Consider the following 19962-nt stretch of genomic DNA (forward strand, 5'->3'; position numbering starts at 1 on the left):
GGTGCCCCTGTTTCAGTTCTTCTATGACTGAAAAAACTGTTATTTTTCCTTCATTTTTGAAAAATACTTTTGTTCAGTATAAAATCTTGTTGACAGTTTTTTGTTTTCAGTATTTTAAAGATGCTGTTCTGTTTTCTTGCTATTTTGTTACCAATGAGAAATGTCCTATCACCCTTATTTTTCTTTCTCTGTATATAATGTGTCTTTTTCTCTGGTTGCTTTTAAGATTATTCTATCACTACTTTTGGCCAATTTGAGGTTATGATATGCTCTGATGTATTTTTCTTCATATTTCTTGTACTTGGAATTCTTTGAGTTTCTTGGATCTGTAGGTTTATAGTTTTCATAAATTTTGGAAAAATTTTGGCCAATACTTCTTCAGATATCTTCTTCTCCCTGCCTCACCAATGTCCCTGTTCTTGGGGACTCCCAGTCACATGAATAGTAAGTTGCCTGAAGCTGTCCTACAGCTTATTCATGCTCTGTTCTTTTTATTTTTTCTTATTTTCTTTCCGTGTTTCATTCTGGATAGTTTTTCTTGCTATGTCTTCAAGATCGCCCATCTTTTCTTCCCCGATATCTAATCTGCTGCTAACCCCATCCAGGAAATTTTTATATCAGTCGCTGTCTGAAAACTTAATTTGGGTCTTTAAAAATATCCCTTATGTCTCTAAGTAGCATACTTAATAAACATAACATGTTAATCTTTAGATAGTACCACAGAATAGTATTCTACAGAACATAGTCGTAGTAACTTTTAATGTCTTTGTCTGCTGTCCCTAATATTTGTGTCAGCTCTGGGTCAGCCCTGATTGAATTTTTGGCCTCATTCTGGATGTATTTTCCTTCTTCTTTGAATGCATGGCAACTTTTTGTTCAATGCCAGATATCATGAGTTTTATTGTGGTTGCAGAATATTTTGCATTCCTATAAATATTCTTGAGTTTTGTTCTGGACACAGTTGAATTATTTGGACATAGTTCTCTTCAACCCTTTTTCTTTGTGAAGTTTGTACAGTTGGGCTGCAGCAGTGTGTAGTCGGGAGCCGGCTGTGCACCTGAAGCAGTGACTTCTCAGTGCTCTACGCGCTGGCCCTCAGAGTAAGATGTTTTCCATTGTTGGCGGGAACAGGGCCCCCCGGGCTCTGGGGAGCTTCCACATACACATGCTCTGATGAGCACTCTACCGAATTCTTCGGGGGAACCAAAGTCCTCTGTGCTCTGGTACTCTTCTCTGATAACTCTAATCACCGTGGTCAAACTTTAGGCTCCTGATCTTCAACTTTGGGATTCTGCCAGGCTCTAGCTCAGTGCCATAGCACCATACCAGGGCCGAAGGAGCAGATAAGAGTGACACGTGGTTGGAGACATTGGTTACTGTGTGGAAGCATCAGGAGTCCACCCTAAGGATACATTGAAGCGGTATCTCAGGAACATGCAGATGACCTGAGCCAGTCCTTGCTGAGTATGTTAAGGAGTAAGCAGAGAGTAAGGGTTATGTAACTTTCCACTTCTGGCCCTGCTACCAACCTGCAGCGTATTGAGGAAGTTGCCCTTCATGACCGAGTGTCTTCACCAGTGCCTGGATAGTTCTTCACACTGATCAACTACTGACCCCCGTCTGTGGCCAAAGATGGGTTCTCCAGAAAGGCTCTCCGATAACCAGACGACAGCGTGGCACAGTAAAGAAAGATTCGGTCCCTTGCTTCCAACGGATTTTCCTATAGGGAAAAAAAAAGAGAAAGAAAGAAAAGGAAGAAAGAAGGAAGGAAGGAAAAAAAGGAAGGGAAGGGAAGGAAGAAAAAGAGAAAAGAGAAGAAAGGAAAGAAAGAAAAGAAATGCAGACCATTAGGCAGTTTGCTTAGCTGGACCGTGAGACTCTGCACTGTGAGAAGACCCGCAGCCGATTCACGTGCACGTTCAAGCTTGTGGAGCACCAGCCCCTGCCGTCAACAAGAATAGATTGTGCTCTTCAAGTCTGTGGAGAGTAAATCTCATGCTAAGTGTTCTTTGCACAAGACAAAATTTTAAGCTTGGGGAGCGCTGTTATAAATGTTAACGGTGACCCGCGCCCTCTAGTGGCCGTCCAGGGAGTTTTTAAATGTTTTCTCTTTTTAGGACCTTTGCCCAGAACTGCCGAAACATTGAACATTTAAACCTCAATGGTTGCACGAAAATCACCGACAGGTGAGTAATGAGAATGAGTTTGGTGGTGGATTGACCTTGGGGAGAGCGAGGGGAGAGAAACCTGGTTGAAAATATCTTTAGTGTGTCTGCTCTTTTCCAGCACGTGTTATAGCCTTAGCAGATTCTGTTCCAAGCTGAAGCATCTGGATCTGACTTCCTGTGTGTCCATCACGAACAGCTCCTTGAAGGGGATCAGGTAAGAGACCTGCTGTTGGGAGAAACACCCAAACCTTACCCTGGTGTGTCTCAAACCTTCTTTTCCTTTTTTTTTTTTTTTTTCTAATTTTCTTAATGTTTACTTTTGAGGGAGGGAGGGAGGGCAGAGAGAGACAAGGGGACACAGGATCTGAAGCAGGCTCCAGGCCCCAAGCTGTCAACATAGAGCCCACTGTGGGGCTTGAACTCATGAACTGTGAGATCCTGACCTGAGCCGGAGTTACCGCTTCACCGACTGAGCCCCCCCAGGCGCCCGGGTCTAAAACCTTTCTGATGGCCCCATTGGAACAAGAAACAGACTCGGGTCACCGAGGTTTTCTCCCCGGAGTGGCTTGTGATTTACCAAAGTCAACCCTGGGGACCAGCTGTCTGCGGCCGGGTTGCCCACGTGCGGCCGTGTGGCCGTGTCTGTTCCCGCAGCGAGGGCTGCCGGAGCCTGGAGTACCTGAACCTGTCGTGGTGCGACCAGATCACCAAGGACGGCGTGGAGGCGCTGGTGCGCGGCTGCAGAGGCCTCAAGGCGCTGCTCCTGCGGGGCTGCACCCAGGTACCGAGGGGCTGGGCGGCGCGTCTCTCTGGGGTCTCTGCTGTCCCCTCAGCTGGCTTCCCCCTCCTTTGTGTCCTCTGTCCCCTCAGTTAGAAGATGAAGCCCTGAAGCACATCCAGAATTACTGCCATGAGCTCGTGAGCCTCAACTTGCAGTCCTGCTCGGTAGGTAACGCGCTTTCCTGGGAGCACCCTCTCCCGCCCCTCCCCCTCCCAGGGGAGTCCGCTGCAGCCCCGCCTCCAGGCGCCCCGCAAGTGGCGTGGGCACCCCTTGATTCCTAGTCTCTGTCCCCACGTGGTCTGTCAGTTTGCCACAAGATGAAAGAATGACATTCCAAACCAACATTTCCCCCTAAAATTGGGGTCTTGGGTTATTTTAAGATATCAGGAATTCTGTGAACTAGTCACCATACTCTGAACACAGTCATGGTAAGGCCTCAGTGGTTTGGGGTTTTTTAAAACTTCTAAAATGGGGATAATGATGCTTCTCACGCTTCAGTGGGTAAAATGAAATGACAAATGTGACGGTGCTTTGACCAGTAAAGGATACGTGCAAGGTCGAGGCGTCATTTTCATCCCAGCGTTAGCGTGTGAGACGCCACCGCGCTTCCTCACTGCGTTGTCGGCCCTGATCCTGGAAGAGGGTGCTTGCTGCGTCCTCCTGGGCGCCTCCAGGGGAGCGGAAGTGTGGGGAAGAGTAAGAGAAACTCCTTGCACTCGCTGTTTGGCCAATGAATCTTAGAAGTCTTTGGAATCCCTGACGGTGGGAGATGGAGAAGGAGCTGTCTTCCGGACGGACACTGGCCCGAGTATTCGGTATTAAGATCCTGGGCCGCGTTAGGAGACGGCTGGCGGGGACTCCGGTGGGGTGTCGATGCGGGGGCCACTTACCGTCCCCCCCACCGCCCCGGCCGGCGAGTGCTTTCACCCGCTGTTGTCTGACACAGTGGGGGACGTATTACAACTATATACACACATGATTTACAGGGCAGGCATTTAAAGCACCGATCTGTAGAAATTCAAAAATTGTTCAGTCACTTAACCAGAGCTCTGTATCTAATCTGATTTGTCACACAAGTTTATGAACTTTTCCTGAAAAAAAAAAAAACTCAAATGAACCCTGGGGAGGAAAATGGAATTTTAAAATTGCACTCCCTGCTGGCAAGGCTAGAAAATGTTAGAGCCGTGTGTGCAGACGTGACACATGCGTGTCCGCCCCGGGCTTCACCTTGGTGCATGTCAGTCGTTAGGATGAGACGCTGGTAACCGGCCGCCCAGCCCGAGTGACCAGCGGTAGCTGGCGGTTTGGGCCCCCGCGTCGCTGGTGCCGCCGCCTCCTGACGGCCCCCCTCCCCGGTTTCCGCAGCGCGTGACCGATGAAGGGGTGGTGCACATCTGCCGCGGCTGCCACCGGCTGCAGGCGCTGTGCCTCTCCGGCTGCAGCAACCTCACGGACGCCTCTCTCACGGCCCTGGCTCTCAACTGCCCGCGACTCCAGTGAGTGCACCGGCTCCCGGAGGGCCTCCCGCGGGAAGGGGCAGGCTTGCCAGCAGGTGGCTGGTGGTTGTGTTCTCTCGACTCTGGTCGGAGGGGTGGGGGCGGGACTGTGTGTAATCCGGTTCATTTAGGGATGGACCGGAGGGCACTAAGCTGCCCACCGCTGCCGGGGAGTCTTGACGGACTTCACATGTGTGCCCGCCTGATGAGCCTCATCCTGTTATGACGTCGACGTCAGAGTGATCTGCTCATGGCAGAGGGATGGCCCCGCATCCAGGTGTCCCCAGAGTCTCCAGACAAGTTGCTAAATGAACAGAAGTGGGGGGAGATCACTATCGCCTTATTTATCACCTTCCCTAGTGGAAGGAAATCTGGTTATAACAAATAATGATTGATTTTCTGATTTTTCCGATAGTACTGTGACTATTAGAACTTGAATAATGGCAGCAAAATGCTGACGCTGACATCAGTTGAACTCCTATATGGTGATCTCATTCAGTCTTCCCCACATCTAAGAGATATGCACTGTTGTTCTCACTTGCTTTGTAGAGGAGAAACCGGGACTCCAAGAACATCACATAATCACGTGATGAGGAGGAAGTAAAAGTAGAATTTGAACTTGAAACTTTGACCTCAGAACCAGCAATCTTAATCCCTGTGGGGGGGGGGGGTACTTCTTTTGTTTACTTGTCAGTGAAACTGACCCGTTTCTCCTACCTCCGCTGGTTTCACATCTTCTAAGGATTGTCTGTTGTCTTTAATTAGGGATGATTCTGGGTAATTTTGATATTTTTAAATAGTAGAAGGAATGTGGATGATCAAAACTGGTCAGAAGGTAGTCCGAATTACTGCAAAAGGGAGTATTTAACTTTAAAATGATATTTATTTCTCCGACCCTGTGAAGCATGGGCATTGAGAATGAATTCGTTTTTCATTGGCAAATTTTAAAAATTTTGTTTAGGGTAACTGGGAATTTCATTAAATTCAGTATATATCAAGATTTTGTTGAGTAAAAGTTCATTTTAATTGTGTTTAAAAGTCAACAAATATTGGGGGACCCGTGGGGGGCTCAGTTGGTTAGGTTTCTGTTAATCTTGGCTGAGGTCTTGATCTCAGGGTTGTGAGTTTGATCCCTGCTTACAAAAAGGAGTCAACAAATATTGGAATAATATTTGAAAAGGACAGCAGCAACAGTGTCTCGGTATTAGGGGAAGATGGCTGCGCTTGCTCCCTGCGTTTGGGCCGGAACTTTGGGACTTGGGGGCAGTGCGCATTCCTCCTTGCTCCCTGCCCTCCTCTGTGCGGGATGGCAGTCCTCAGGACTGTTGCAGAGGCCAAGGGGTGTGCGTCATAAAGTGTGTGTTTCTGTCGCTAACACTACCTTTTCCTCCCACGCATTCTGCACCCCAGGATTTTGGAGGCTGCCCGATGTTCCCATTTGACTGATGCAGGCTTTACGCTTTTAGCTCGGGTAAGGCAGAGGTTTCAAAAAGCAAAACCAAACTGTAATTCACCTCCGTCCTTTCCAAAGGACTCGCGGAGGTTTTGGAGGTGTGTGCAGGTGCCAGGTAGAATGGAGCCCTCGGGGTGCAGTTTCCCATCACCCGGAAAGCTAAGTGGTCCTCTGGGAGGTTCCGGAGCAGTCTGGGCCTCGGCAGGACGCGCCCTTCCTCCTGCGGACCCCGCCCCGCCTCTCCGGAGCCTCCTCTGGGGAGCTGTGCTCTGCCCCTGCCCCGTTTCCCCGGACGCCGGCTGTCCCGGACGCCTCCTGGCCCGCTGCTGGGAACCCACGACCTTCTGGGGATGGGGATCCAGTCCCTTCCTCCCACCCTACCCTCACCGGTCCGCGCTGTGCCCGAGCGGCCCACCCCGAGCCTTCCAGAGCGGGTTCTGTGGCTAACGTGCGCAGCATGAGATCCATGAGCCCCTGGAAGGTGGCGGCCGCTGCCTTCCCAGGCGAGAGACCGAGAGGAGCCCAGGGCGGCCGCGGCCCCGGTTCGAAGGGAGTGTGATTCAGAGGTGCCGGCTCGCAGGGCGGGCCTAGCGACAGGGCGGCCCCTTCACGGAAGAGAACAGGCCCCTGGGCCAGTACTTGGGCACAGGGCGCGCCGCCGGTGCTCCCCTGGCCACTGACCACGTGGTGGGGGCGGTTTTATGGACTTTTTCAGAATTGCCACGATCTGGAGAAGATGGATCTGGAAGAATGCATCCTGGTGAGTGGACTCCTGCCAAGCCGGGCCGGGGCCCCTCCATCCTGACAGCCAGACACCCCACCTGGCTGTGGTCTGCACCCTCCCCGCCCCAGGGCGTGTCTCCGGGCGTGGGAACCCCTAAGGGCCGGGCCGAGGGATGCATGAACTGTGGGCTGTTCTCTGCATCAGCTACAGCTGAGATGCTCAGGATCGCTCCTTTTTTTTTTTTTTGCCAAACATTAAAAAACATACCTTCCACAGAACTGAAGGGAGAAATAAGCTCGCAGGCCCAGTGCTGAGGTGACTCTGCGGAGCAGGACCCTGGGGGGCCCTCCTTACCCGCTTCCTCTCTGTCCCCTGTCCCTGGGCCCCCGCGGGCCCCAGAGGAGAGACCGAAAAGCAGCCCCGTGACCGCAGGAGCGGGCAGACTTGGGGCTGCTGGCAGAGAGGAGCTCCCAGCCCGGGCGTGCTCGCGATGAGGTTTCCCTTGTCTCACACCGGATGATTCTCACGTTGAGGAGAAACCAGAATTAGGCCCGAAGCTGCAGCAGAGCCGCCTGACGCCCCGTGTCTCCCCGCAGATAACGGACAGCACGCTGACGCAGCTCTCCGTGCACTGCCCGAGGCTGCAGGCGCTGGTGAGTAGGTGGACTCACGGGGCAGGCAGGTATCCAGATGTTCCTGGTGTCTTTTTGGGACACAACCCTAACACAGAGACCCACGTCCTTACCACTCCGTTCACGGCCGCGGTCTCAGGGAGAGGGAAGCTTAGCACGTCTCGATGGTAAAGTCTGGACAGAAGATGGAGGCCATCTTCCGTGTGTCATATCTGCACTCCACACGGGCTCCCGGCTATCTGGAGGGGAAGGAATGAAAATATCTTGCGAGATCCTAAATGAGCAACGGAAGGTGCCCCCGGGACTCCGAGCCTTGCAGACACCTCACGCACGTGTCACACCAGCTGTAAGACAGGCAGGCAAGCGGGGACAGGGATGGGACCCTTGCCCTCACCGGGCCAGTCCAGGTCACTGCGCCGCTGTGCCCTCTGGCGCTTGGTCTCGTTCTCTCCCGTCCCCGCCCTGCGGTGGAGGTCCTCCGGACGTCCCCATATTCCCAGTGAAGACCCCGAGGCTCAGAGCTCCTAAGAAACTTGCCCAAAGTCCTACAACTGCGCAGAGGCCCCAGATCTCTTGGCCTCCGTGGAGTCTGGCCTTTCGATGGCCCTCCCCGCCTCAGACACACACCAGATTTTTCTTAAGCTAGAGAAACTGCTGTCCTTGAAACTGGCTCTTTCCTCAAGGGCCAGAACTTGTAACATCATTAAAACTCCTTTGGCCTTGAGTCATCATCCCCACCAGTTTTCCTGATGGTCACATTTCCCATAGATAAGCCTTCCGTGAGGCACACTTGCAGCCGGGCCTACAGCTCCGGGACTTTGTGTGTGTGAGGGGTTTGGGGTCAGACTGTATCCAAATCCTCTCAACAGTTTCCTGCTATGTGACACTGATAATTTTGTAGTGCTGCCTTTACTCCCAAATTCGTTCAGACCCAGTCTTGTAATTGACAGAGCCTGTCACTCAGATGCGCTTCCTCCCTTTATGCTCTCCACTCCTCTCCCCTGCGCCCCCGGGCTCTCAGAGGTGGGAAACTCAGGAGCCCTGTGCGTTATTACCCACATCAGCCCCTCCTCATGGCCGCCCAAGGGTTCTCTCTGCCCTGCCCTGAGGTGCCCTGGACTCGGACCGCCAGGCCTTCATCAGCATGCGCGAGACAGCTTACATCAGGGAGGAGGCGAGCAGAGGTCCACAGAGCCCAGCGACACCTCCTCCCAGCTCGCTGTCCCCTGCCACCGCCCCTGCCTCCTCGGGAGAGTGGGGCCCGCTGGCAACTGAGCGGGCATGTCTGACCGGAACCAGGTGTCCCCTGGCAGGGGTACTGGTGATCGGAAGTCGTCTCCATCTCCTCCCCTGTGCTTACACAAGCTCCTTCCAGAAACAGGACTTAGAATGAGAGATAAGCCATAATAAAGCCAACATTCCAAGATAAGAACCCAAAATAAAACCAAGAAGCATTATTAGCAGAAAAGCAGAGAAATGGTGGCAGTTGGAATCTAAACTTAGCTTTGACAGTGCATAGTCACCAGGACAAAACAAGGAAATGGCCTGGAGTACATCTAATCCACGTCTGTCTCGGACCACCACGCGCCAGGCACTCCTCCAGGCCTGGAGGAAAAGAGCGTCTGGGGGCGGGCACCCGGGGGCTCAGTCAGTTAAGTGTCTGACTCTTGATTTTGGCTCAGGCTGTGATCCCGGAGTTTGTGAGTTCCTGCTTGGCATTCTCTCTCCCTCTCTCTGCCCCTCCTCTCACACTCTCTCAAAATAAATAAACTTTTAAAAATAAAACTTTTTTTTAATAAGAAAAAAATTCATCAGAAGAGACCAACTTTACCCTCCCCCTGAAACTCCAGAGAGGCAGTCTGGATCCTTGTTTGGGGGCTCCTGTACCCCAGCAGCGTGAGGCAGTCTGGTGAGGGACAGCGGTGCCCTTGCCAGCCCCCGGCGAGAACGCAGGCTTGGGAGAAATGTGTGTCACTGCAGCAGCTGTGACAGTGCCCGTGGCAGGGGCCGGCAGCCCACCTGGAGGATGGCAGGCCGGGAGCGCCCAGGGATCGTGCACCCCTCTTCCCCACGGGCCTCATGCCGAGCCGGGCTCCCCTTACTGAGGGAGGTGCAGACAGTGCTATCTCTGACAAGAGCTGGGGACAGGCTTCTTTGGGGTCCTCATCAGGGGCTCCTACCCCAGCCTGCAGAGATGAACGGAGGCAGTTACTATTGAGGGGGCAGGGAACTCTGTAGACTCAGAATTTTGGAAAACAGCTTTTGTGTGTTCCTGGAGATCTGCATGCAGGACGAGGGAAGTGACCCCCAGTTCCACGCCAGGTGTGCATCACGTCAGTCCCCAGCAGCTCCATTTCCCAGGTTGTCCTTACATGTGCCCTGGCTTTCAACTTGTGGGCCGTGTCACCAGTAGGTTCTGTTGGTTTTCAAGCTTGCTTTGTTTCCTGCATTCCTTTTCAGTACCAGAGCCAGTTTTTTGGGACTTTTAAAAAAACTTATTATGCAACTCATTTGTCCTAGAGGCTATCCGAGAAGGATTTCAGCAGTTAAAGAGCAAGGAATATACCCTAAAACAAAAGCCCCATTACTGTCTTTATTGCAATAGAGTTTTGATCAAACTGGCTTGTGGTTTATCAATTTTGTTAATTCTTTCAAAGAACCAGCTTCTGGTTTCATTGGTCTGTTCTACTGCTTTTTTGTTTTTGTTTCTTTTGGGGAGGGGGTTAAATAGCATTGGTTTCTGCTCTGATCTTTATTATTTCCTGTCTTCTGCTAGTTTTAGATTTTACTTGCTGTTCTTTTTCTAGCTCTCTGAGGTGTAAAATTAGGTGTGTATCTGAGACCTTTCTTCCTTCTTTAGGAAGGTCTGGATTGCTATATACTTCCCTTTTATGACTGACTTTGCTGTGACCCAGAGCTTTTGAGCTGTGGTGTTATCATTTTCACTGGCTTCCATGTACTTTTTAATTTTCTCCTCAACTTCTCAGTTGGCCATTTATTCTTTAGTAGGATGTACTTTAGTCTCCAAGTATTGGTTATCTTTCCAAATTTTTTTTTGTGGTTGATTTTGAGTTTCATAGTGTGGGCTGAAATATGCACAGTATGTTGTCAACCTTTTTGTACTTGTTGAGGGTTGATTTATGCCCCAGTATTGTGATCTAATCTGGAGAATGTTCCATATGCACTAGAGAAGAATGTGTATTCTGCTGCTTAAGGATGAAATGTTCTGAGTATATCTGTTAAGTCCACCTGGTCCAGTGTGTCATTCAAAGCCCTTGTTTCCTTGTTGATTTTCTGTTTAGATGATCTGTCCATTGCTGTACGTGGGCTGTTGAAGTCCCCTACTATTATTGTATTATCAATGAGTTTATGATTGTGACTACTTTATATATTTAGGTGCTCTCACATTTGGAGCATGTTTACAATTGTTAGGTCTTCTTGGTGGATAGACCCCTTAATTAGGATATAACACCCTTCTTCATCTCTTGTTACAGTCTTTATTTTAAAGTCTAGATTGTCTAAGTATGGCTACTCTGGCTTTCTTTTGGTGGCCATAAGCATGGTAGATGGTTCTCCGTCCCTTTATTTTCAATCTGAAGGTGTCTTTAGGTCTAAAATGGGTCTCTTGTAAACAGCATACAGATGGATCTTGTTTTCTTACCTATTCTGCTACCCTGTGTCTTTTGATTGGAGCATTTAGTCCATTGACGTTTAGAGTGAGTACTGAAAGATATGAGTTTATTGCCATTATGTTTCTTGTAGAGTTGGAGTTTCTGGTGGTGTTTTCTGGTCCTTTTTAGTCTTTGTTGCTTTTGGTCTTTTTTTTTTTTTTTTCCCTCCTCTTACAGAGTTTCCTTTAAAATTTCTTGCGGGGATGGTTTAGTGGTCACGAACTTCTTTAATTTTGCGGGGGGGAATTTATCTCTCCTATTTTGAATGACAGCCTTGCTGGATAAAGAATTCTTGGCTGCATATTTTTCCAGTTCAGCACATTGAATATATCCTGCCACTCCTTTCTGGCCTGCCAAGTTTCTTTGGATAGGTCTGCTGTGAACCTGATCTGTCTTCCTTTGTAGGTTAAGGAGGTTTTTAACCCTTGATGCTTTCACGATTCTTTCCTTGCCTGAGTATTTTGTGAATTTGTACGCCATGTCGATGGTCGGTTTTTGTTGAATCTTGTGAGAGTCCTCTGTGCTTCCTGGATTTTGATGTCTGTCTTTCCCCAGGTTAGGAAAGTTTTCTGCTATGGTTTGCTCACATAACCCTTCCACCCCTTTTTCTCTTGCTTCCTCTTCTGGGACCCCCCTATCATTCTGATATTGTTCCTTTTTAATGATTTCTCTTGTTCTTTTTTTTAATGTTTTTTAAAATTTATTTTTGAGACAGAGCGTGAGCAGGGGCGAGTCAGAGTGAGAGGGGGGAGATACAGAATCTGAAGCAGGCTCCAGGCTCTGAGCTAGCTGTCAGCACGGAGCCCGACGCGGGGCTCAAACCCATGAACTGTGAGATCATGACCTGAGCTGAAGCCGGACGCTCAACTGACTGAGCCACCCAGGCACCCCTGTGGTATCATTTGTAATGTCTCCTCTTTTGTCTCTGATTTTAATTGAGCCTTTTTTTTTAAGGGCTACTCTAGCTAAAGGCTTGTTAATTTTATCTTTTCATAGAACCAGCTCTTAGTTTCATTGATCTTCTCTTTTTCATTCATGTCCTCTGATCTTTATTTCCTTCCTTCTACTAATTTTGGGCTTTGTCATCTTTTAGTAGTTCCTTAAAGTGTTAAGTTAGATTGTCTGGCTGTTTCATTTTTTGAGGTAGGCCTTTATTGCTATGAACAACTGCCTTAGAACTAGTTTTGCTGCATCCCATAAATTTTGGCATATTACATTTCCATTTTCATTTGCCTCAAGGCATTTTTAAAATTTCTCTCTTGATTTCTTGATACATGGGTGGTTCAGTAACGTCAAATATCCACATATTTGTGAATTTTCCACTTCTTATACTTGATTTCTACTTTCATACCATTGTGGTTGGAAAAATGCTTGATATGATTTCAATCTTCTTAAATTTATTAAGATTTCTTACATGTCCTAACATATGATCTGTTCTGGAGAATGTTCCATGTGCACTTGAGAAAAGTGTGTATTCTACTTTTGTATAGAATGTTGTGTATATATCTGTTAAGTCCAAATGTTCTAACATTTCCTTACTGATTTTGTCTGGATGATCTATTGATGTAACTGGGGTATTAATGCCCTCTACTATTATTGTATTGCTGTTTCTTCCTTTAGATCTGTTAATATTTGCTTTATATATTTAGGTGGTTCTATGTTGGGTGCATAAATATTTACTTTCAGCCTGTGTGTGTGTCCTTATACTTAAAGACAGTCATTTATAGGCAGCATAAAGATGGGTCTTTTTTTTATTTTAATTCATTGAGGTACTCTATGTCTTTTGATTGAAGAATTTAGTCCATTTACATTTAAAGTAGTTATTGATAGTTATGTACTTATTGCCATTATGTTAATTGTTTCCTGGCTGTTTTGTAAGTTTCTCTGTTCCTCTCTTCCTTTGTGATTTGATGACATTCTTTAGTGCTACACTTAGATTCTTTTATTTTTATCTTTGGTGTATCCATCGTAGATTTTTGTTTTGTGGTCACCATGAGCCTTATATTTGTAACAGTCTATTTTATGATAACAGCTTAAACACATTCTGAAATTCTACATTTTTACTCTCCCTCCCTCCTGTTTTGTTTTTGATGTCACATTTTACATCTTTTTATCTTGTGTATCCCTTGTTTGTCGTTTTAGGGTTTTTTACTACTTTTGTCCTTTAGCCTTCAAACTAGCTCTGTAAGTGTGAGACTCCACTATAAAGGATTATTCCATTAACCTTTACTCCATATTCACCTTTACCAGTGAGATTTAGGCTTTCCCATGTTCTTCTTAATTAGTGCCTCTTTCTTTTCAGCTTAACAAATTCCCTTTAATATTTTTTGTAAAGCTGGCTTAGTAAGGCAATTAACTCCTTTAGCTTTAGCTTGTCTGGAAAACTTTATCTCCAATTCTGAATGATAACTTTGCTAGTTAGAGTATTCTTGGTTGGAAGTATTTTTTCATTCAGTACTTTGACTTTCATGCCACTCCCTTCTGTCCTGCAGTTTCTGCTAAAAAAAAAAAAAAATTGTTAGTCTTATAGGGGTTCCTCTGTCCATGACAAGTTGTTTTGAATCTTGCTGATTTTAAGATTCTCTTCAACGTTTGACATTTTAATTATAATAATGTGTCTTAGAGTACATCTCTTGGGGTTATTTTTAGAACTCTGTGCACTTCCTGGATCTGGATGTCTGGGTGTTTTTGTTTTTTTACATTTTTGTTTTTTGTTTTTTTTGCCCTATGTTAAGGAGGTGTTTAGCCATTATTTCTTGAAATAAGTTTTCTACTCCTTTCTCTCTCTCCTCCTTCTGAGAGCCCTATGATATGTTATTCCACTTGATGTTGTCCCACAGATCCCTCAAGCTATCTATCTCCACTTTTTTTCCATCTTTTTCTTTTTGCTGCTCCATTTCAGTGAGTTCTGCTGCTCGGTCTTCAAGTTCACTGATCCTTCTGATTTATCTAGTCTGCTCTTGATCCTCTTATTATATTCTTTAGCTCCATGACCCTTCTTTGGTGTTTTCTTATGTTTTCTTTGTTAAAGTTCTGTATTGACCCATTTTCCTCCAGGGTGTCGTGAGCATTTTTATGAACATTACTTAACTTTCTTTAAAAATTGTTTAGTGTTTACTTATTTTGTGTGTGTGGAGAGAGAGAGGGGGCTGAGGGGGGAGGGGGTGAGGGGAGAGGAGAGGATCCCAGGCAGGCTTAACGCACAGCACAGAGCCTGATATGGAGCTCGAATTCATGAAACCATGAGATCATGATCCGAGCCGACATCAAGAGTCAGGTGCTTAGCTGAGAGAGCCACCCAGGTGCCCCACTTACCTTTCTTTTAGTAAGGTGTCTTTCCTGGGGTTCCTGGGTAAAACGGCCTCTCCTCTTCGTGACGGAGTGACTTCATGTAGGAGATGGAGCTTCTTGTTCAGCCAGGTCCTCACTCGTGGCTGGCTCTCAAAGCTTTGTGATTGTCTGTGCAGCCTGTTTTATTATTAGTTGTTCCCGGTAGTTGAGGACGTGCCAAAACCTGTCAGTGTCCCAAAGGGGGTGTATCTCAGCACCTGTATTCAGGCTGACTGGAAGATACTCAGGCAGCAGCTTAAAAAATATACAGATATACACAGTCCTGTCACTGCAAGCATGAACTCCATGGGCCACCAGTGCCAGGTGACCTAGGAGTGTCCTCTGGGTGGCAGTTGTTAAAACCAGGACTGCAGACAAGTGTATGAACTCCTGGGTGGGAGATACTGCAAGTTGGAATGAGGCAGGGGAAAGGGTAAAGATGGCACGCAGCAGCCTCGCTCCCGCAGGACACAGTGGCAGCCTTCGGTGTATGCCACCCTCAAAGGCTGCCCTACAGGACGAAGCCCAGCTCAAGCATGCAGATCTCTCTATAGTAAGGCTGGGGGTGCGCTTCAGTCTACTTTCTGTAGTGTCCTGGGAGCGGTAGCCTGCCGAGGACTCTGATTACTGAAGTCCCGTGGGACCCAGGGATGTCAGCCCCTCTGGCCAGTAAAGCCTGGTGATCAAGGAGCATCCCTGAGTGGCAGGCCCCAAAGACTGGGACCACAGATGCATACTCAACTCCCCTCCAGGATAGCGGTGCTCTGGAGTGTGGCAGTGGGGAGAGTGAAGAGGGCTCCTCCTCCAGTGCAGAGGAGTCAGCCTGAGAGGTGTGCCCCACAGGCTACAGCTACATGGTGAGCCATTGGGCCTCTTTCCCAGACTGGACTCCAGGGCCTGTTGTCTCTTGCTGTGCTCTGGGGATATGGCCATTTAAGAACTCTTTTGGGCGCAGGCCTGTGCGGCCCACCAGCAGGGGCCCTGTGGGCCCCCAGAGGCAGGAGACCTGGAGGTGTTCTCTAGGCACTGGGTTCCTTCCTGACAGATAACAGCGTTCTGAAGCACAGCAGAGGGAGAGAGAGAAGTTAGTGCCCACTGGCTGGGGAGTGGGCTGTAGAGAAGGTGCCCACCAAGAAAGAACAATAGGAAAGAAAAGAGCCGAGTGTTTTGTTGTTTTTTGTTTTTTTAAAAGCGTCCTCCAGTTGGAGCAAGACGGAATGGACAAAGGTGATGCCCACCAGTTCCCAGACCTAGAGCGTCCCAGCATACCCCCAAGTGTGTGTCAGAGCAGATGCCAGTGCCCCCACTCAAAGTCCAAGCACCCCTCAATGGGCCACTTCCACGCGGGGCACTGGGGTGGGGGGAGTCCCAAGTGTGTGAGCCCTTTAAGAGCCATTTCTGGGATCACTGGTCCTGTGGGTCTTGTGGATGTGAGCCTGTTGGTTCTCAAAGCCGCATGTTTTAAGGGCTTGTCTCTCTGGCACAGATTTTAAAAGTCGGGATGCCCAGTGTGGTGTCCAAGCCCTTTGCTCCCCAGGAAGAAACTCGGGTTTTGACAAAGTTCTCTCCCAACTGCAGGTCTCTGCATCAGGGGCGGGACTTCTATCGAGATTGTGTCCCAGCTTCTTCCACCGCTGTGCCATGGGCCTTCTTTCAGTGTGTGTGTGTGTGTGTGTGTGTGTGTGTGTGTGTGTTGCTCAGCTAGCTTTTGGGGCTCTTTTCTCAGATGCTGCCTTTTATGGACCTCTGGAGTCAGGGTGTTGATGGGAGTGCAGGACCCTCCCATGCCATCGTCTTTCACAGGATCGCCTGCAACCTGATTTCCATCTTGACACGGTTGGAAAGCTGAGAGAAGCCACCAGCAGCAGCGGCAAACCTATGGCTAAGGGACCCCCAGGCTTTGTGTTTAATCCTCTGGTTGACAGGCGGTCACCAGTTCCTGTGCTTCAGGCCTCGAGCCTGGGTGAGGGTCTCACAAACCCGAGTGCTTTTCTCTCCGTTCCAGAGTCTGTCCCACTGTGAGCTCATCACGGACGACGGGATCCTGCACCTGAGCAACAGCGCTTGCGGCCACGAGAGGCTGCGGGTCCTGGAACTGGACAACTGCCTCCTCATCACCGACGCGGCCCTGGAGCACCTGGAGAGCTGCCGCGGCCTGGAGCGCCTGGAGCTGTACGACTGCCAGCAGGTGACCCGCGCAGGCATCAAGCGGATGCGGGTAAGCGCGGCGGCGCCACCGACTCTTGCTCAGCAAACACCTGTCAGGAGTCGACATGTTGTCCACGTTTTACCCTAAGCCTGTAGTTCTGCAGACGGGCTTGTTGTGCAGACGTCTCCTCACTCAGTGTGCCGGTTAGACCGCATCCTGGCGGTTTCAACATCCAGAATGGTGGTCAGGGGTTCCTCATTGTCTGATCAGAACCCTTCTAAGGAAGGAGCCTTAAGGTCATTACCAGTGGGAAGGAGACCTTGGTCTTGGTTAATTTCCAGATAAGAGGGCCTCGTAAAATGTGACAACCCCCCCATGTAGTTTACCTACAGTTTTCTGGAATTTGCTCTGAGCTTTGCACTTACCTCCCAGAGGTGCCCCACGTGTGAAAGCTGTGAGGTCTGTGCCCAGCTTGCATCCAGGGCCGGGGACCACCCCTGGGCAGATATTCTCTACTCGTTAGAAGGTGCTGGCTTGGGGGAGGGGTAGTATGTCAGCAGGAGTCGCTGTAGCCTACACCAGGAATTCTGTCCGTCTGCCCGAGGTCAAGGGGGTCCATCCTACATGGAGAACGTGTGCACTAGTCTAGGACTGTGCCTCTAATCCCCAAAAATCCCCACGGAGTGACGACTCCAGGCCGGTCTTTTCTGCTTCCAGGCTCAGCTCCCTCACGTCAAAGTCCATGCCTATTTTGCTCCCGTCACCCCCCCGACAGCAGTGGGCGGAAGCGGGCAGCGACTGTGCAGGTGCTGTGTCATTCTCTGACGGCAGCTGCCCGAGCCCAAGGCGCAAGGTGTCCCTTCCTCTGGAGAAGACCCAAGTCTCTTCCCGACCTGCTCCGCCTTCACTCAGTCTCTCGGTTCTCCACTGGGAAAGGCTGTACAGGTAAGACTCCACCAGGGACCGCAGCAGCTCCGGCGAGAATCTTCACCTTCATTCTGCTGTGATGCGGTCCCGTCACAGCCTGGTGTCTACTGGCACATGGCAGAGTGGTCTCGGGGTAGCTGGGCCACGCGAGAGAAGGGCGCCTTCTTAGGTGCAGAAGTGCCGCCCCTGGCTTTGTCAGCATTCCTCAGACCATCAGTGTTAGCACAAATCGAGAAGAAATAAGCTGTTGATTTTCTACCTGATACTTAAGCCAGTGGCCTACTTTAATTCACACTGATTTCATTTTGATGAGCAGGACTCTTCCACTTCGAGAAAGTTGGCTATTTAATCTTCAACGTGACTGCACTGCAAATTTACGATGCCTGATAGTTTTCTACGTAGAGACTTAGGCGGGAGGCAAGGTAGCAGGTTTCCACGAGCCACCAAAGAAACAAGGATTCTGAACTGGGTGGGGCGGGGTCTTCACCCTTCTGCTTCTGTCAGCTTGTCACGTACACCTTCGGGGACCAAACGCCACACACACAGCTCAGAGGCTGTGTCAGTGCCTCGCTGGAGAGGAGCCGTGGCACAGGCTGGGCAGAGTGCATTTTTGTGAATCCTGTCATCTCTGCCACATCTGGGGGGCCTTAAAGAGCTAGGATGGCTTAAGTTACCTACAATATAATCAATTAAAAATAATGAATGGATGCATGTAGAATGGGTGTGATTTTTTCCAAGTTTATTTTAAAATCTTAGAAATCAACTTACACCAGAACTATTTAAAAACTGTACACACTGAAAACTCAGATCAGTGAAGTGTTGGCACCTTTCTGACTCATAATATAAAAGTGAATAAACCATAGCAATGCGTAAGTCAGAGGGTTTTATTGCTATAATCTTATGGCAGACAAGCCTGAGCAAAACCAGTTTCCAAATCCAGACCTTCCTAATATGATCTCAACTCTGAGGAGCTCGAGGCTCTGCCCTGGGCTGGCCACACGTTGTGATACTAAGATTCGGAACCCGTCACCGCGCTCACATTGTAAACTTCAGGGTTACGGGCAGCTGATGACCCATCCCAGCCACTGCTCTCCACAGCGGAGGGCACAGAGCTCGCCAGGGGAGGGTGGGCCGACTCAGGCCTGCAGAGCCACGGCGGCGTCCGCCCTGGGCCAGCGGCGCTCTGGTGGGGGGACCGTTCAGGAGCACTTGGGAGACCGTGGAAGAGAAGGCAGGTACAGGCACGACCCCTTAAGTCACACTTTAAGAAGGTTATTAGGATAAGCATTCAAGTCCTGATGACTTCAGTGCCCGATGACGCGTCCTCTGGCCGAAGCGTGACCACCATGGCGGTGATTTAAATGCACGCGCACATGCTGTGTGTGGCCACGTGACTGGAAGGAAGCCGGTCAGCTCAGCAAGGAGCATCGAACACAGACTTGCTTCAGTAATCAGTCTCTATTTCAAAATTTATATGGCCAGGGCTTCCTATGCATGGTCTCTGGGCCAGGACACAGCCTCCAGGAGCACCGGACTCACCCCTCAGTGACCCCCGAACTCATTCAGGAAACAGGAGGACCTCAGGCCAGGTTTCCCGGAGGAGAAAGTCAGGTCCGCTTCCTCTGAGTGTGATTTGTCTTCAGCTGCATGAGCTCTGAGAAAACCGCACGGAGGCCTCTGAGCCTCTGAGAGTGCGTGGACCTGCGTGCGCTCAACACACAGGGCGCCCCTCACTTCTAGGGCCCGGGGTGACACTGTCAGCAACTGGGATTTTAAATGAGACACACATGTGCAAAACACTCAGAAAACATTTATTTTACTGAAATGTACACATCCTACTATTAAAAAAAAAAACAAAGTAGCAATTTTGCTGGTGCCATTGAACCTGCTTCACCGGGACAGACTAGTTGTCAATGCTGTTGGTAAAGTTTCAGGTTCGACAAGCTTTTCAAGTGTTTTTAACCCCATTTCTAAGACCTGATGAGGAATTCAAAATAGCACACAGCATTGAATGACATTTATTGTTCGTATATCTTGAGACTCAAAAAGGAATGCTAAATAGACAAGCAAAACTCTAAAAACAAGAGATATGCTCACATCTCTCCCAAGTGATGGGCATGGAAAACATGTGCTCACACAAAAGCAAAGGGAGGTGACAGGAAGGAAGGTTCCCCGCTTCAGGCTCTACAGGACTTACAGATACTGTCAAAGTAAGGACCAAAGTATTTAGAGACCGTGCTGCTTAATCCCCTTTAAGAATAAAACACAAAACGTGAAAGCTGTTTACCCACTGAAGTGGTCTGTCTTCCAGGAGAGACTCCAAAGTACTCATTCCTATTTCTGCCCGAACAAAGGTAAGAGTCAACGGACACATTCAAAACCAGGACAGCTGGGTATGTGGACAGAGATGCTGTAGTTAAAGGGGAACTGAAGTTTAAAAAAAAAAAAACGGTCTGCTGGAGCACAGGCTTCGCGATGCTTCCCGGCGCGTGGGGGGAGGGCCTCGAGAACGATGAGAAAATTGCAAAAGCAGTGGGTTCCTTTCGAGAAGTGTGCGGCAGAGAAGCACTTGGTTCTGTGGAAGAGGTACCCTCTTTATAGAAAAAGCAGCTGTTCTGTGTCGTATAAAAC

General features: G+C 49.0%; 1 protein-coding gene and 1 long non-coding RNA gene across 3 annotated transcripts in view; one reads left to right on the plus strand and one right to left on the minus strand.

The window, feature by feature from the left end:
* FBXL2 (F-box and leucine rich repeat protein 2) overlaps window positions 1–18046 on the plus strand; it is a 26797-nt gene extending 8751 nt beyond the window's left edge. Inside the window, exons 2-12 of one of the 2 annotated variants that reach the window (XR_003908967.1) lie at window positions 2118–2186; window positions 2268–2382; window positions 2823–2949; window positions 3039–3113; window positions 4315–4445; window positions 5856–5916; window positions 6614–6658; window positions 7219–7275; window positions 16261–16473; window positions 17122–17349; window positions 17648–18046. Coding sequence is in view for 1 of the 2 variants with exons in the window: in XM_029940483.1 (XP_029796343.1) it covers window positions 2162–2186; window positions 2268–2382; window positions 2823–2949; window positions 3039–3113; window positions 4315–4445; window positions 5856–5916; window positions 6614–6658; window positions 7219–7275; window positions 16261–16473; window positions 17122–17229 (957 nt within the window). In the remaining variant the exon portion in view is untranslated. Of the gene's footprint in view, window positions 1–2117; window positions 2187–2267; window positions 2383–2822; window positions 2950–3038; window positions 3114–4314; window positions 4446–5855; window positions 5917–6613; window positions 6659–7218; window positions 7276–16260; window positions 16474–17121 lie in introns of both variants that reach the window. The other variant, XM_029940483.1, reaches the window with a different exon arrangement.
* LOC115292398 lies at window positions 2249–4616 on the minus strand. The gene is made up of 3 exons (XR_003908968.1): window positions 4177–4616; window positions 2848–3053; window positions 2249–2394 (listed from the first exon to the last, which is right to left on the minus strand). It is a non-coding gene; the product is annotated as an uncharacterized LOC115292398 (long non-coding RNA).
* Window positions 18047–19962: the final 1916 nt, after the last annotated feature.

This window comes from Suricata suricatta, chromosome 5, assembly GCF_006229205.1.
Source record: "Suricata suricatta isolate VVHF042 chromosome 5, meerkat_22Aug2017_6uvM2_HiC, whole genome shotgun sequence".
Lineage (NCBI taxonomy): Eukaryota > Metazoa > Chordata > Mammalia > Carnivora > Herpestidae > Suricata > Suricata suricatta.